Genomic DNA, 16,883 nt, shown 5'->3' with positions numbered 1-16,883 from the left:
ACCTGAGATTAATTTTGCTGTGAAGTATCTTTCGGTCTTAATTAAAACTGAAGTTACCCATCCTGGTAAGATTGCCTGGACAGACAACGCTTACATATCCTACCCTGTTAAATTCTGAGGTGTTGAGAACGATATACTACATGTAGTACTTAAAGCCTGTGCTGTATATATGCAGTATTTTACGTTAATAAACAATTGCACTGTAGAAGGAAGAATTAGAATTGGAGAGTGTTGTGTTAAATACAGGGAAAACAGGTGAAGTACGAGAATACTCTTTTTTGTAACGTCTTTAAACGTGATATCGTACAGTGAAGCACTGGTACAGTGATGGGTGTAATGGAGCTATTCATGAGCTAAAAGACTGGCTTGTTGCAAGAACTGGTTTTACAAGCCTAAACAGAACTGGACCGAAGTAACTCAAAGTCCTGTGGTGAAGTCGGGGAAGGCTGCTGAAGCATGGTTTCTTATGTAGATATTAAGTACATCTTAAATTAATTATCTTCTCTTGATAATAGTATGTCTACTACCTGTTATATTTTATTAGCATTGCTTTATAGATGCTCATGGTTATTTTCTGTATTTCTCTTCCCCCCCATCTTAGTGGAATTGGTCGAAATTGGCCATGGGCCTCTGGCGGCAGCAGCATTTTGGCAGAATTTGGGACTTTGCATCTGGAGTTTGTACACTTGAGCCACCTGTCTGGAAATCCTGTCTTTGCTGAAAAGGTTAGACCATTCAGTCAAAATCATGTTGTAAAAGATACATCACGTGTTGGGAGACTAGTATCTCAGGGGAGGGATTTTCCACAGTTATAAGCATTTGTCACAGGAGGTAGATCTTTTCTGGATGTCTCCCTAATCACCTTGGTGTGTTTTCGTATTATAAAGTCAAAAGTCTGTTCCAAAATCATTGTGATGCATCTTCTTGTATATAGCACTTACTCAGCCCCATAAAACACTTTATTTCTGTTTATGTTCCAAATTAGTATCACATTAAACAATCAGACCGTAGAGCTTTCTTCAGTACTTCACCTGAATGTGGTGAAAACAAAAATTGACTTTATATGGGGGATAATATGTGATGCCTATAGAAAGCAAAGCACCGTGGCTACTTTGTGTGAATTCAGCAAGTTTAGTCTTCAAAATGCTGTATAATATCGCTGCTGTCAGTGAGGTCAGAAAGCCCTTCCATTGCACTGACCTTTGAGAGATGTGCTTTGAACTTTCTTTGGGGGAAGAAAAAAAAAACATCCTTTGACAAAACAGTTACTGTGCTTACTAATTCTTCCAAAATTTTATAACTTTGTCTGCTGGATACTTTTTATTTACGTGAGCCATGGAAAAAAGCAACTCCTCTTCTCCTTCCCTCAATTCCCCCCTAAGCAATTTTGCATTGTTTTTCAATGTGTAAATAGTCAGCAAGCCCTGTTCTTTATAATACACTGTATCATTTATCTTTTTTTTTTTTCCTAATTAAAACTTCCACTTGTTTTGGTTTTGTATTCTTACTGCAGTTGCCCCACGTTAGCTAAAATTGATATTATCTATCTAGTAATGTAATTAATAATGACATTCCAAATGTTTAGCGGTAGATTTAAAAGCAATGGTCAAATCTAAAATGAATACTAGTTGTACCAGACTTGAAGGACTGAATGACTTTGCTGCAATACCATTGTCAGCACTGGAATGAATTTTGTGAAGCAAACTCCTAGCAATGTTAATGTACTTGGGGGTGAATCTAAAGACGGAGTTTCTCTTAAACAGATCTGAACTGTGGGGGAGGGATGGGGTGGGTGGCAGCACCCAGGAAAAGCCAGAAACAAACTTACTACATAACTTAATTATCTTCTGACATTTATGGTAATTTAATGTATAACATCTGTTCTACTAAGAGACAGTTAACGTGTGATGAAAGTGTGTATGTTAAAAATCCTAGCCTATGGTTCTCTTCCAAAGTGGCACTGAGCTATAGCTGCAAGATGCTGGAAATCTGTTTGTGTAAGCTGCTTTTAAAACCCTTTAGAGGCAGCGATTCCACAGCCCTCCAAGGCAAGCCATTCCAGGGCTGGTACGCTTGATAAAGAAGAAGAAACACTGGAGTAAGCTTTGCATGGAAGAATTCATAGAAGAATTCATTAAATGAGCTCTAGGACTTGCAGTCTGCATTTGGGCAATGACTGTTAGCAATTGTAGTGTCAAGATGCAGAATGCAGTTTGTGTACCACAACAGAAATCCTTCTGCAGCTTGGTGTAAGCTAATATATCTTCTTTCTCGGCAGCTAGTTCACTTGATCTCTAGGCATTCAGGGTGTTATAATGAAGCTGTCAGTACCTTTTTGTTATGATTTCTGGTCTGTGGTGCTCAGGATCTTCATTCTCCCAAGTTGCTACGCTTGCTTTTTCTGTGAATGTTAAAAATTCAGTATAAATTATTTCATGTGCCCTGCAATGGATTGTGCTGCTGAATGACTCCAGCTGCAGAGCATCTGGACTGTAATTGTTTCCCCGGGCCTCTCATTTGTAGCGAGCTCCTTAACAGTGCCGGCGGAGCGCTCAGGGCTGCGTGGGTTCCTGCTGGGCAGGCTGGCTGGATGAAGCTTTCCTTTCCAGGCAAAACTGCTTTACAGTTCACTTCTGCATCTGAACTAGGTGATGGCCTTAATATTTAATACCACTTCTGATTTGGGTATATGAGGAATATACAAAGTAGCTGAGCTTAGTTAAGGCAACTAGCCTCCGTGAATTTCGGTATGCTGTGGAGGGGTGAGACACTTTGTATGGCAAGTCCCGAACTTTGGAGCTTGCTGCTGTTGTGTTGTTTCATTACCGACACTTGACACAGAAACTTGAGGTTTTGAGGAGCTCGTTTACATGGCGATATCAGCTTAGAGGATCTTTTTTAATAGTAACATGATTGCACAGAGGTATTCAGGTATACGTGTTGAACAAGACTATTTTTTTATTTTTAGGGATATTTGCGCTTTAAGACTTTTGTACTGACACTGTTTAATTTTTTTGGGGGGAAATGGATCAGTGCTTAGTGTTTTGTACCCTTCCAATAGGTAATGAATATTCGAAAAGTTCTAAATCGACTGGATAAACCAGAGGGCCTTTACCCCAACTATCTGAATCCCAGCAGTGGCCAATGGGGCCAGCGTAAGTAGATCACTTCTTTGGTACTATGACCTGTCTATCAGTGTGCTGTTCACAGTTATTAACTTTTTTCAATCGTTGTTACATGTCTTTTGTGTGTGTATGTACATATATATATATATATATAAAAAGAATTTTTATAAAGTGTAAAAACTCACATTGTATCTGAGGTTCTGTACAATGTAAAAACTACTACAAATATAAAAATAATACTAATCCTACTTGCTGGTTTTTGATGTATTTTTCTTTGATCTTTCAGTATGGCTTCTGCAAGCCAGGAAATGTCTGAATATGTATCATTTTGGAAAGGAATTTGTAGACTACAAAAGCTTTTTATTCAAAAATCTAAAGTGCTCTTTAAAGTAGCTGTTTAAGGAAACATTGTTGGCTCGTCTGAATCAAATTCCATATTTTTAGAGTGGTGTGGCTCCACTGAATATAAAAATATAAAAAAAAAGTCTTTCCTGTTAATACCAGCTGTGACTTCTGTTGAAGTTTAATGCCAACAACTGAGGAAGCAAACTAAACAGAACTATATCATGGCATTAATCCCCTTGGAACCATTACTGGAGACACCCAAATTAGAAGGGAAAGGGTATCATAAAATGCTTTTGAAGTATTTGAACTTCTTAGCCCCTTCCTGATGACTGAGCCTTTTCTTGTTGTACATTGCCTTCTCCGATCTTCCTAACATGTTCAAAGCCTACGTAGTGTGCAGGATCGCGATTCTAGAGATCCTACTTTTTCCACTTTTCCTACTTCAGTCTACCACCATCCCATTCACGTGACTCGGTGTTCTCGTACTTTTTCCTCCCTTTTTCCTCCTTTACTGAAAGAAACCAAGCAAGATACACTCTCTTGGTCTGAAAAGACACGGTCAGATGAGATGGTCCTGTAGATTATCAGTGTTGGAGCTGGTTAGACAATACAAGAGAGGGAAAGGACTGGAGAAGTTTTTGAATATAACAGTTTGCTTAGGATGCAGCTAAGGTGGAAGTGAGGTTCTGGAGTCCTTATGGGACTGGCCATAGTCTGGATAGATAAGATAATTTTTGCAAAGGCAAAGCATGACTGTTCTATTGAATAAAATATATTTTTGAATGCTTTGTGTCACTCTCTGAATGAAAAAGATGTCCAAAAAGGTTGTGCTGCTCAGTTGTATTGGCCCATCAAGGCAAAGGCCTTTTCCCTTTAGGAATTAGGAGTATGCCCGTCACTTTAGAAAGCCTTCTAGCCTGCTACGCTGTGGGGCTTCCTTCAGGTCACCGTGCCACAAGGCCTGTGGCAGCTCAGCATGCATAACCCTCGACTCCGGTTGGCATGTTGGTGTAAACTCTGACATCCATTTACAGGAGAGATGTGTGCCCACTTGTTACCCATGTTGGTTTAGCACAGCATTGTAAAACATTAAAACCTCCACTGGAAGCGTTGATCCTACAGCAGTAGGCACTGGCTTTGGTTAGAAGGCCACCTCAGCATCTGCGAGCCAGGTCCAGTTACCTCCTTCCTCGGCTTCAGTCAGCCACAGAAACTCAGCTTTTTGGTGAGCTGCATGAGAGCAGATCTTTCTAGTAGCTGACACCATTAGTGGCTCTGCCTTACTTACTTTAAAGCAGTCACTTAGTCTGCCTTATAGCCTTTGCCACTTCCCTATTTTTAGTATAATTGTGTCTTATGTAGTCCTCGTTCACATAAATGCCAGTTTTTGTTGGTGTGCACAAGAAAACCTAGAGTTTAGACCAGCGTTGCTTTCCAGTAACACGTCGTATTGACAAAGCAGTAGCTTCCTGCGCATGGAAATGACGGACACGGATGGTGCTGCAGGTCAGCCCCTAGCATGCTGAAGCAGCAAAAGCATCTTGTTGCATCTCTTCCAATTCAGTTGCCTCCGTTCGCAGACAGTGATGTATTAATTTTTTTTCCCATAGTAGATCAGAATGTAAGACTTGAGAGATGTTTTATTTGAGATTGCTTTTCTAGGCTGTTTTCAGCGGATTACAAAAGGAAAAAAAACCAAAACCCTAGACTCTTAATTGGTACAAGACAGAAGTATTCTCTCTCAAACAGCAAGTGGGGATGGAGTTATAGTTTCTGAACGTTTCTTCTCTAGCAGTGCTGTAACTGTGAAGGACACTGCTGGATCACTGCCATTGTTCTTGTAAATTCATTTAGCCCTTGTTATTTTGACAGTAAACTGACAGTGATTTGCTGCAGCATGCGTCAATTGGATTTGTCTACTGCAATAATGTATATAATAACAGGGCTTATTATTGATGAAACTGTGCTTGTGCTATTTAGTTTGCAAATGTCAGAGGTTTCTATGGTAATTTATTTAGGAAACCGTAAAGGTCATTTAAATGCTGCTGTTCAAAGATCAGCCCTTGATCATAGAAAATGTTGTCTTTTTTTTAAGAAGCCTCTTTTCCTTTTGGATCATGAACATTTAATTAAATAAATGGTGTATTCTTTCCAGAAATGTAATATATCTCATTCAGAAGAGGAAGGAGGAAAAAAGCCGTTTATAACCCAGGTTTGATGGTACAATGTATTTGTTAGCCAAAGGGACAGGATACGTTTGGAAAGCTAAATTATTTTTTGTATGTCACAGGCTAGTGGAGGAAAAAGACACTGTTAATTAAGTTTGACTAGAAAAATGTGTATCTTCTACATTTGTATGGCTTTGCAAACTATTCAGAAGGTGAAGGGAGACATTCCATGAAAAGAAGATACTAAGGAGTTTAAAAATAAATTCTCTGTGTTCTTTTGAATTCCACCAACAGAGGCATAACTTTGAAGCTAAGATCAGAGTTAGGTGTTGGGAAGTGTGAGCTCTGTACCACTAACCCTTCTGCATCTCGCTTCATGAGCCTGGATTACCCCATGCGTGTTTTGCTTTTCTCATGCCCAGAATTTTGCGGTATGACTCATGGACTTGCTGCGTGATATACGTAACCACATCTCCATCCTGGATGTCTCGGGTGGAATTAGCAGATCCCTTCCTCGCTGTAAAATTGAGTGTTATAAATGAGTAGTCCTGGTAAAGCACTTTGAAATCCTTTCGCTGAAGACTCGATAAATACCAAATCCTTTAATGTTACCAGGCAGCACCAACTTAAAAAAGAAAACCTCTAGCTAGTGTTCTTTGTTTAATGGAGCTTAGAGAAGCACTTTACATATATATATAGTTTTAGTACTTCATGTGTTTAGGGGATCTATGCTGAAATCATGATAGCCCATTAAAATCTTGCCAAGAATCTTTTAGGCTCGGGGACAGCAAGTGAGTGCAGCCTTGTGCAGGCAGCTGAGAGCATCGCCAAGTCTCACATCACTGGTGCAGCTGACACTGACCGGTCTGACTTGTGTGGTATTAGTGTTTGCAGAGTCATGTCCTAAACACGTGCAGCTGAATAATCACAGTATCTGTAGTACTAGATGATTTCACTTAGTAAGCATCGGGTAGAATAAAGCAGTGTGATAGCAATAATCCTCTGTAGATGTAGCAAAGTGTTTTGTTTTGGGGTTTGGGTTTTTTTTCCTTCCAGAACCACTGCTGAGTTCTGAGAGCAGCCAGATGTTCAAAAACGTAGTAGTATTTTTAAACATATGGGTAGGTATTTTGATATACCATTAAATAACCTGAAATTCAACTATGAAGTAAGGAGCTAAAACATTTTGGCCTTTTTTACAAAGTGACTTAAACGGAGCATTTTCTACTTCTTTTCCTGGGTTTAGAAAAAAAAAAAGAACTTAGATTAACACTTTTTTGTATGGGAAAGACTACATGAATTAGATGTTAAACATATAAATTCTTGTTTCTTTGCCATGAACTCCTGTGGGCATGCTGTGGATATTAAATAACTATGGTGCTTTAGCTTGATGAAGAAGTTAGCAATTAAAGAAATAATTGCCTGTATATACCAGTTAAGTTTTTCCTGAGGTTCCAGGCTTACATTTATTAAAGATTGTTGTAGGACGAGATCATTAAACGCACTGTTTCAAACTGTAATTGTATTTTATTGCCCAGGCTGAAGATGAAATTGTTGTTCAATCTCTTTCTTCCCTTTTAAGATCACGTCTCCATTGGAGGGCTTGGGGATAGCTTTTATGAATATTTGCTCAAGGCATGGCTGATGTCGGACAAGACAGATGAAGAAGGCAAGAAAATGTATTATGATGCTGTTCAGGTAAATAAGATATTTAAGTCTTCCTTTCCATAATAATCTAATCTATAATAATCCTAAAGAGACAGGCTCTGGGGACAATGTGAGAGATTTATGTCTTTGCCACCACAGTGTGGGGTTTTTTTAAGAATTAGTTTCTCTTTTAAAAAGACTTCATCAAATATAAATGCTAGAGGAATACAGATACTGTGGGAAAGGGGAGAGTCTTGAAGTATAGCTATTTTTTTTCCAACTGCAATACAGTCAGTTCTTGCTTGATACTGGAGGAGAAAAGTATAAAATATGCAACAAAAAATGCATCCACAAGTAGCTCTCAGAAACAAGTTCAATTCTTTTTTCCTCAGACCTAAATATATTCCTTTTGTCCTTTTTCCTTACGTCCAGGAGGGAGTTCCTCTCTTGCATTTTGACCTCATATTTCAGCCATTAGAGTATTTTGACTGTGGTCAACACAGGGATCGATACATTGTGGTAGATAATTATAAATGAAAATAGGAGGTTTTGTTGCACAATGACTTTTTGTTACAAGAGACATATATTTGCTGGCTTCTGTGAAACAGTCAATTATTCAAATCGGACACAAGAGAAAGTTTTCAAAAATCAGAATTGTTCATACTTACATTTCTATGTGGTATTTTATTTATGGTCTTTCTGGTCTGCAGTTTGCTTTGTTATTGATGGTATTTCCTTAATGTGCTGTTTTGGGAGAAATAATGGTTTTGTGACACCAGATTGAGACTTCAGAAGTATTAAGTTTAAATTCATATTTACAGGCTTTCCTTCAAGTCTTGGGCAAATGACCTATTTTCTTGGTTCTTTGCTTTCATATATATATATATATATTAAAAAAAGAGGATAATATGACTTCTTTTTTTCCCATCCTTTCATCTGTTTTGACTGGAAGCTCTCTAGGGCCAGTACTTTTATCTCTTACTAACTGTATGTATGTACAGTGCCTCTGTAGACAAGGCTTCGAGATGCTAAGCAATATCTGCTTATTCTTTCATACATCTGGAAATGCACTGTCCCTAAGGAAGAGGCCTAAGTCTCCTTTTACTTCCCATACTGCAGAAAGTGGTGACATTTAAAAAATAACGACCCTGGCTGATTGCAACTATCTTTTTTTTTCATTAGAGAGAAAAGTCATATGTGATGATTTGAGGGAGGGTGTGATCTCTGGTAAATTTGACGGCCGAGTATCCTCTGTTAAGAAAATCCTGCCCTTAATTTTGTAAGTGCAGATTTGGATGCGGTCGGCCTCATTTTCACCGCTAACGTGGTTTCAGCTTCAGAGCAAAAGGTGGATTTTAAATTAGGTTTGAGTGCATTTGAGGCTGTAACATAAGAACAGTGATACTGTAATAGCTCAGCCATTAGGTTGGCAGCCAAAAAGAGAGAACAAAGTGTCTGATAATACGATATCAATTCATCTTACCATGGAAGGAGTTTTGAAGCACCTCAAAGCTGCTTCTAGTCTTCTACTTCCACTGGTTTAATGTTGTCAGGTTTTTCTTTTTAATGCATTCTTACACAGGGTAAGTGCTAGTGCATAGATGCACGCGGTAAAAGACCATGCTTTTGCTAGGACAGCTATTCTGGAAACCGCCGCAGGTAGAATATCCCAAATGCGGTGCGACCATCACCCTTGTTGGCAGGACCATGAGCGCATTGCTGGAGCGAGGAACATCTCTCTTGCCTTACGCCACACGAGCCCCGTGGTGGCTGCATGGTCGCGATGTGCCTGGGTCCCCCCCGAGCCAGCCCGAACCGTCCGACGGGTCGAGAGCTACCTGCCGTTGGCTGGCTGTCGGGAAAGAGGGACGGGAGCGCTCCGAGGTACGTCCGTGCGGGGCGCAGCAGCGTGGTTTTGTTTAAACTCACACCTTGGCTATACCAGGGTAACAGCCTCCTCGGGTACAAAAGTTGTCGCAGGCATCGCGAGGTCCCAGCGGGGGGAGCAGAAGTGGTGATGGCCACTGCTCTGCGCAGCCAGTTCTCCCTGCTCGGGATCGAGCTGCGGGAGCAGAATTGTCTGGTCAGCAGCATCACCAAATGTGGCAATATCGATGACGGGGTCTGAGCTTTGCTGCCTGTGACTAAGATTTAAAGTACCCATTATCTTAATGTTTTTTAGTAGTACTAGCTCTTAAGCAGTCCAGGCATCGTGTCTGTCCAGAGTATCCGTGTTTGAGAGGGCCAAATGATCACTAAATACGTGCTAGATTTCGCCACACTGCTGGTTGAATGCTATTCCCAGTACTTTGTGAGCAATGGCATTCCTGTCCTCTGTTTTCTATACTGAGGTAGATGTGTGCCAAAGCTCAAAGTGTATATGCAGCCTGTGGAGGTACAGCTTGATGTTGTAATGTAGCTTGTTCAGGAAACAGCAGGGAAGTTGCTTACAGAAACTTCAGACTGTTTGGTCCCTGTTGAGATGCCAGGTTCTTCACTGGAGTAACTAGCCTGTTTTGAAATCCATCCTGATACTGGCTTTATTGCTATCGATCCCTTACTTATCTAAATTAAAGCTAATTTAAGTGTCTGCACAAGCTGCAGTCTTTCTTTATGACTAAGCCTACACGGTTTGGGCATTCTGAGTCTGTTTCATATTTTCTTAGATAAATTTCCCCCGACGCTTTCAGAATCTTTTTAAGACTACGCCAAAGGGAACGGCATGATTATTCCTGGCCGTTCGGTCCAGCACATACCCACCAAATTCTGAAAGAGTGATGTGAAGGTTTGATGCCTAATTCAATATCTTCTGCTATCCAGAAACCACAAATGAAAATAAATGGTGAGTTACAGTTTGCTGTGAAAAGCTGAAATTTATTTAGATAAAGCTTTGGGGTTATTTCTTACGTTGTTCTGTAACTCATATTAAAAACAGAGAGTTCTTTCTATTAGAATTTTTGTTGCACCTATAGATTGTTTCATGGCTTAAATTAAAAGCAATAACTAAGATGTCAAACTAGATTTAAAAACTTTTTCTGCTTGCCATGAATAAGATGTGTATTTGGCTGATGCCATTTAAGAACAGTTTATTTCTGATGAGACAAGGGACAGAGATAGTCTTGTTTTGAATACCAGAGCATAACATGAATGTATTTTTAAGGCCATCAGAGGGATTCATAAGCCTTAGAATTTGCACAAAAAGGCAAGTGAATGTATTTTTAATGTAAGTTACTTTTCTCTTTTGAAAAGCAATGCATATAATGTCTCTGTTTCACATAATAAAGGAAGTAAGAGATCTTCTTAAACTGGTTTCAATGGATAGCATGCAACATTTAGTTAGAGAACAAACGTGCATTCAGCTTTTCGTCATATTTTGAGGATGTAACTCCCCATAGGATAATCTATCAGTCTTTGCAAGTAACCGGGACAGGAACCGTCCCACTCTTTCCAGTTAACACAGTTGATCTCTGAGACACAATTGAGTAGGTTTAGTAAGAGAATGTGATAATTTAGAGCAAAAATGGACCTTGTGGGTTCACTTATACCTAGTCTAGCAACAGCAGTGTCACAAGCAACTGCATCAAATCCTCTTCCTCTCTTGAGTGTGTCAGCCCTGAAAGTTGAACGGCGGTTTTCCCACTACTCCTGTTAATAAGTTGTCTCACGCTTGATGTCCGATGGTCAGGTGTCTTCCAAATTTCCCATTGCATTTATTTATGGCCATTGGTGCAAGCTTTCTGCATCTTAAATATTTCTTCTTTCTCTCTCTGATGCCACCTTCATCCCCTCCTCAGTGTATTTGTAGAGAAGTGGCCTATCTAAAGGCTGTAGAGAGTAGTAACTCAGCCTAGAACAATTTCACAGGAAGAAGGAGAATCTCTTGCCAACAGTTCCCAAGAAGCTCAGTTCAGTGCAGCCCACGGTGGCCCCGTGGTATCAGAGAGGTAAAGCCACTGCGATCTGCAGTTTTACCTTTACGCAGGGTAGTTTACTTTTAGACATTTCGATTGTTTAATTTTTTCTTACTGGGTAACAACTGCTTAGAAGATTGTAACAAGAAAACTAGTGATCTTCAGAGAACCTAGCACGTGAAAGTAGAAACAATGGAAATAGCACAAAGAAGAGTAGGTGTTGTGAAGCAGTGCCATGGCTGTTCTCTGCCAGATTTCAACAGCACTCCTGAAAGTCAGCCTGCTGCTACACTGGGTTGGCGATTAAGGAATGCAGTAAACTTTTGTGGGTATCAAAAGGTGAAAAAGTCACTTTTGGCCTTGGGATTTTGAGTATTCAGACAGAAAATATATAGGATCGCTTTTTAATTTTTTATACGTTTTTTTTTTTTTGGCACCTTGCTAACTTTTGAGACTAGCCTTGATATACTCAGTTCGTACTCTGCCAGAGGAAGCTATATGGTTTTGATTTTGTTGGGGGTGGTATATTTAATTGTCATCATTAAGTAGTGAATGTTTTCTGGGGCTGTTGAGATTTCAGCCTTTCAGATAAATAAAACAAATCCATGTAGACTCCTTTCTCATTGAAATGAGGGTGAGAACGTGTTCTTAGCAAACTGAAAACATGGTATTGGCAGATAGGCCATTTTCATCTCCAGAGTTTCATGAGGGTCCATTTAACTGTGGTGACAGTCTGGTGGCTGGTCTGTGCTGACTGCAGTTTCCATTAAGTTGCTTGAAGTGGTTTGCTTTGTGATGGTAGTGATCTTAAAGACTACATAACTGATGTGGACAATGACAGAACTGCAACAACTCAATTAGACTAGTTTGTCATACTGGGTAAAGCCAAAAGTAGATTAATGAATTGAACATTCAATACTTACGCACTTCTTGGCATTGAAGGGAATCCATAAATAGGGCGGGTGGTGCAATAGGAGCCCATCTTCAGAATGAAACAGTTGGTGCAGGGTGCCCAGCATTCCTACTGCATATATTCTGGGGGGAGGAAGGGAGGTATTGTCTATAACTTAAACGTGTAAAAATGAATAAACAGGCAGTTTATTTACATATTTTGTCAGCTGGCATGTTTAAAATATTTATCACCCAGCTGCACTGGTGTTCTGCACGTAGCGATAGTATAGCTGTATTATGTAGGAACACAAGATTCATTACGCTTAACAGACAAGAACATACAGAGGACTCGCTGCTCCTTTTTAGTCTCTTCCCTGTATTTCTCCTCTTGACAGGAGTTTTGAGGCTCTCAGCAACTGCTTACAGAAAGCATCAAGACTAAAGACAGGCTTCTGCAGATTTTTAAATTGTTAATAATTTACTTATAACTGCACAGTGTCTATGTTTTGGACTATAGAAAGTACTTATTAAAACGTTTGCTTGTTTATGGACTGTCAGGAGAAGCAGCAAGCTATAATGTTGTTAGAACTCTAAGGAGGATTTTAACTAGAAAAGCCTTGTGAGAGAAATTGTCCCTTTTTGCTCGTGGCTTTGCTGTTGTTGTCAGAGCAGCTGTGTCCTCACTCTTTGTGCTATTTTGCCTTCCTTCTCTACAGCAAAAAAGCTTGTCAGGAGCGGTAGGTACTTGTTCTAGAATATTCAGAAAATACATAATGTAACATTTTGAGAGTAACTTGTTTTGATTCATGCTATTCCATTAATACTGTTTTAAGAATATGAATAAATCTAGCCTTCTGGTAGCAGACAGCATTAAGTACATTTAGTGCAAGAGCATTGGTGCTTTTTGAGACACTAATAGATCTGTGGGGGAGAAACATAATTAGATTTCCAAACAAAAGTAAATTATCAGTTTTCCCCTAGAACTTAATCATCTTTTTAATCATCAGATGGATAGGTATCACAGTAGTTAAATGTTTGCCAATGTTTCCATTTTAAAAATTTAGGCATCTCCATTATAAGCACTCATATTTCATTTCACATGTAAGCTTGTCTGTATAACACATCTTAAGTCTAAAAGCAGTAAGTGCCTTACTGCTTTCAAAATGCTTCTTGTGTATTGTGTTTAAACAAATGAAAGTTCTTCTGTGTTCAGATTTCAGGTTTGATTTTTAAAGCGCAGTTGAGTAAGCAGTGAGGACCTCAGTATAAGATGGCACTTTTCTTTGGCAGAAGTATTTAAATATTGTAACAAGGGCTTGAACTTCCTATTCCATCCTAGTTTTTCTGACTGTATGCTTTCACGTGATTCATGCATCTTGTAAGATGTATTTAAAACCTGTATGAATGACATTTAAGAAAACAGAACCAACTAATAAATAGGAAGTTTAAAAAAAAAAGTGCCATGTTTTTCTGCCATCTCCAAAACAGCTGTAATAATGCAACAATGCAAATCTTAAACTTTTCATAATAAACTCACTGGAATTTTGGATAAAAGATAAAGTTGATGAATTATGAAGATTGCTGAAGAAAAGCATCAATCGCATTAGATAACTCAACAGAGGAAACCTGAGGGAAGTAACTTAAAGTCAAGAAAACAGGCAAAGGACTTAAAAACTCACAACATGCAAAACCACAATAATCCTGCCCTGCCTGCTGCGTGCTGTTTCAAAGCAATAAAATATATTGGTGCAAGCTGTAAATATTAAAATAGATAAGTAAGCAATTGACAATTATACATCTTTGAATCATTGGAAATATCACATGGCAGAATTCTCTTTCATACTCACTGTTGCTTCAAATTGTCAAAATACTGTTTATGAAGAAGATTCCTAAGGGAAGAAAAATATATTAGAAGTTTGGACTGAGGTAATTTATAGTGCTTTGTTGTAAAGAAGCCTGTGGAGTTGTAATTATCCCCAAAACAAACATTATAAACCCTGGAAATTTAGAACTAGGATCATATTTTGGAAGTTTCAAATTTATTAAGGTATGGCTATGACTTGAAAGGCAGTGTTATCTCCAGCTATAGTGACATCTTGAGGTGGGAAATGAAACACCTGCTTTTGGGTGTTAAAACAGCAGTAGTCATTGAAATTCATTAATCATAATTAAAGAGTTACTGTAAAAGGAGAGGTAAAATGCCGAAGTACTAGAGGAAGTAGAACTGCAGTTCTACATTGTATTTTGAGGTTTGTAAATTGTTATTCCTGCTCCTTTAACAGAGTTGACTATTTTGTGGTGCACATTTATTTTGAATTGAGCAGCTTTGAGGTACAGAACATTTTTCCTGAGAAGCCTCCATCTGTGTTCTGTAGGCATCTCTGTTAATATTTTTATTACCTGTCAGCATAATCCACCAAGAGAACACCCTCTGTTAAAAATAAGCTTGCGGATTGGTTTTTTTTACTTAACAGTGAGATGAGTTCAGTTCTGTATCCTCTATGTTTCTCTGTAAGCGCTCCAGTTCAACATCCTAAACAAGTCGAAAGGTAAATGAAGGCCTTCCCATCACAAAATCAAGTTGGGGAGTGAGGAAAGGGGGGTGGTGAAGACAGTGCTTAAGCTGTGTGAAAAGCTTAGAGTGAAGAACTGAATGAAGGAAAATAGGCATTTATTAGGAGGGTCCAGTTTTACTTAATTTTGCGAGTGCGAGGACCGCCAGTGTAATGTAAAGCTTAAGGAACGGGCTGATAAGCAGAGAATGCAAAACATACTCCCTTAAGAAAGGGAGCAGGAGGGGGAAGGAAATCAGGTTGGAAAAAATTGGAGAGTTTCTCTTTTCTACTGTCAATAACAGCGATTACGCACACATGCAATGTGCAATCCTGTAACCTAAACAATTCATAATGTCTCATTCACTGCAGTTCTTCCAGTGTGACAGATAGGCAAGGGCATAATTTTAATATGTGAACTCATGAGAAAGATTCCAGGAGTAATACAAGGTGCACTTGGGTCACAATTCAAACTGTAAAAGGGACCGTTAGTGTTTCTAATTGAGTGCTCAAGCATTTTCATAGTTGTTGTACAGAAGGAATAATTTCCTACAAGATGGGGAAAAAAAAGTAATTTAGTTAAAGGCTTTATTGCAGTGAGGACTGTAAGCAGCGCCTTACATAAAAGCACAAAAAAACCCCAACTGCCAGGAACTGTATCAGCCATAAAAGTTAGTCTGGCTGCAAGACTTGCAGGTACACTGCAAACGGTATGCCATATCAGCTTTACATGCAGTAAATTTATTTCTTTAAATAACTGGCAAATGTTGTTTATATTCCTTTAGTTTCCCTTCCTTCCTCTCATTTTTTTGTCCACGACAGTCTAAAATGAGGTTGTCTTAAATTATTATTTTTTTTTTAATTTTTGTTTTCCCTTTTGGTCACTCCCAGGTAGCATCTGCTATTGCTCCCTTTGGGAACACACATTTGCAGCCACTTCTTCACTGTAACCTTTTATGTTGCGCAGTCTCTGCTTTACCTTGACGGAAAGAAAGAAATTACTCTTTGAATTGCAGAAATACATTCTGGAAAACAGTAAAATTAATTTTCTGTTTACTTAAAAACTGTACCAGCTCCAAACAATTATTCATCAATAATGTATTTTCAGCTAATCAAAGGCCATGTTCTTCTAGTTTGTTTTTTTTTATTATTTGCAGATACTGTTTATTGGCTTATATTGAGAATATTTGTTACAGTAAAATGAAATAATAATCTTTAAGTGATAAATACGACACCACCTGATCTGCAAGCAGTGCAGGAAGGAATTATTCGTAGGTGGGGACCAAGCTGTAATAGAGTTGCAAATCAAATAAACGTGTCCCATTTTTAAGTGTGTAGATAATTATATCAAAATAAAAGTAAATTGATTCTAAGTATGAAATTCAGAATTAATTCTACCAAACAGAGCTTTTCACTTGGGTGGATCTTTGTCACCATACTACTTATTCTCCTTTTACAACAACTTGGTTTAGTAACTTGATTTCCCTGCCAGAACCGCGCCCACAGCACTGCAGATGGCAAGTAGCATTTCCCTATGGGATTGTAACCCTGCTGAATTTCCATCCTACTGCTCAAGTTTGGAGAGGCTTATTATATCTTCATTTAAACTGATAGTTTTGCTTCCTCATCCTAGTAATTTCTCAACGTTGCATTCGAGGTTTTTTTTTTATACTTTAAACAATAGCGGGTGTATCCCAGCTAGCAATTTAGTCCTGCTCTGGACCTCAAGCTTATTTAAAAAAATGAATCTCTTTCAGAAAGTTCAGTCTAGCCTGATGGCGCTTACAGTCTTTGTGAAAATCACTGAAAAATATTTTGATATGCTGCTCACTGAAGTATGTACCATCATATTATAACCACATTATTAAAAATGTGAGTGGCAGTTTTGTGAATTTCCAATAGATGGATGATAGGTGGCACTTTGACAGTTTGGGTATGGATTCAGAATGGATAAGTGAAAGAGTACTGATTTTTGTTTATTGTTTACTTTGAAAATATTTTATTATACTAAGGCATTATATAAATGCATTATACAAACATACATTCCAGAATTAGTGCTTTAACAACATTTGGAAGTAAATTCTGAAATTAAACTATCATTAGGTTGGACTTGTGGGAAAAGGAAGGTTTTACCATGTCTTAATGCTGCAAATACTGTTATCGATACAGGAGTTCAAAATTTCAATGAATACATTCATCGATAGTTAATGTTGGGGATTTTCTTTTATATGTTCTACTCATACT

The 16,883-nt window shown here is 38.6% G+C and overlaps 1 protein-coding gene across 1 annotated transcript in view; it reads left to right on the top strand.

Moving 5' to 3' along the window:
- MAN1A1 (mannosidase alpha class 1A member 1) overlaps positions 1-16,883 on the top strand; it is a 149,811-nt gene that overhangs the window by 118,294 nt on the left and 14,634 nt on the right. Inside the window, exons 6-8 of the mRNA XM_049817809.1 lie at positions 602-725; positions 3,062-3,155; positions 7,221-7,336. Coding sequence (XP_049673766.1) covers positions 602-725; positions 3,062-3,155; positions 7,221-7,336 — 334 coding nt within the window. The remainder of the gene's footprint in view (positions 1-601; positions 726-3,061; positions 3,156-7,220; positions 7,337-16,883) is intronic.

Source organism: Accipiter gentilis, chromosome 15, assembly GCF_929443795.1.
Source record: "Accipiter gentilis chromosome 15, bAccGen1.1, whole genome shotgun sequence".
Classification (NCBI taxonomy): domain Eukaryota; kingdom Metazoa; phylum Chordata; class Aves; order Accipitriformes; family Accipitridae; genus Astur; species Astur gentilis.
This window is presented reverse-complemented; position numbering and strand designations above follow the sequence as displayed.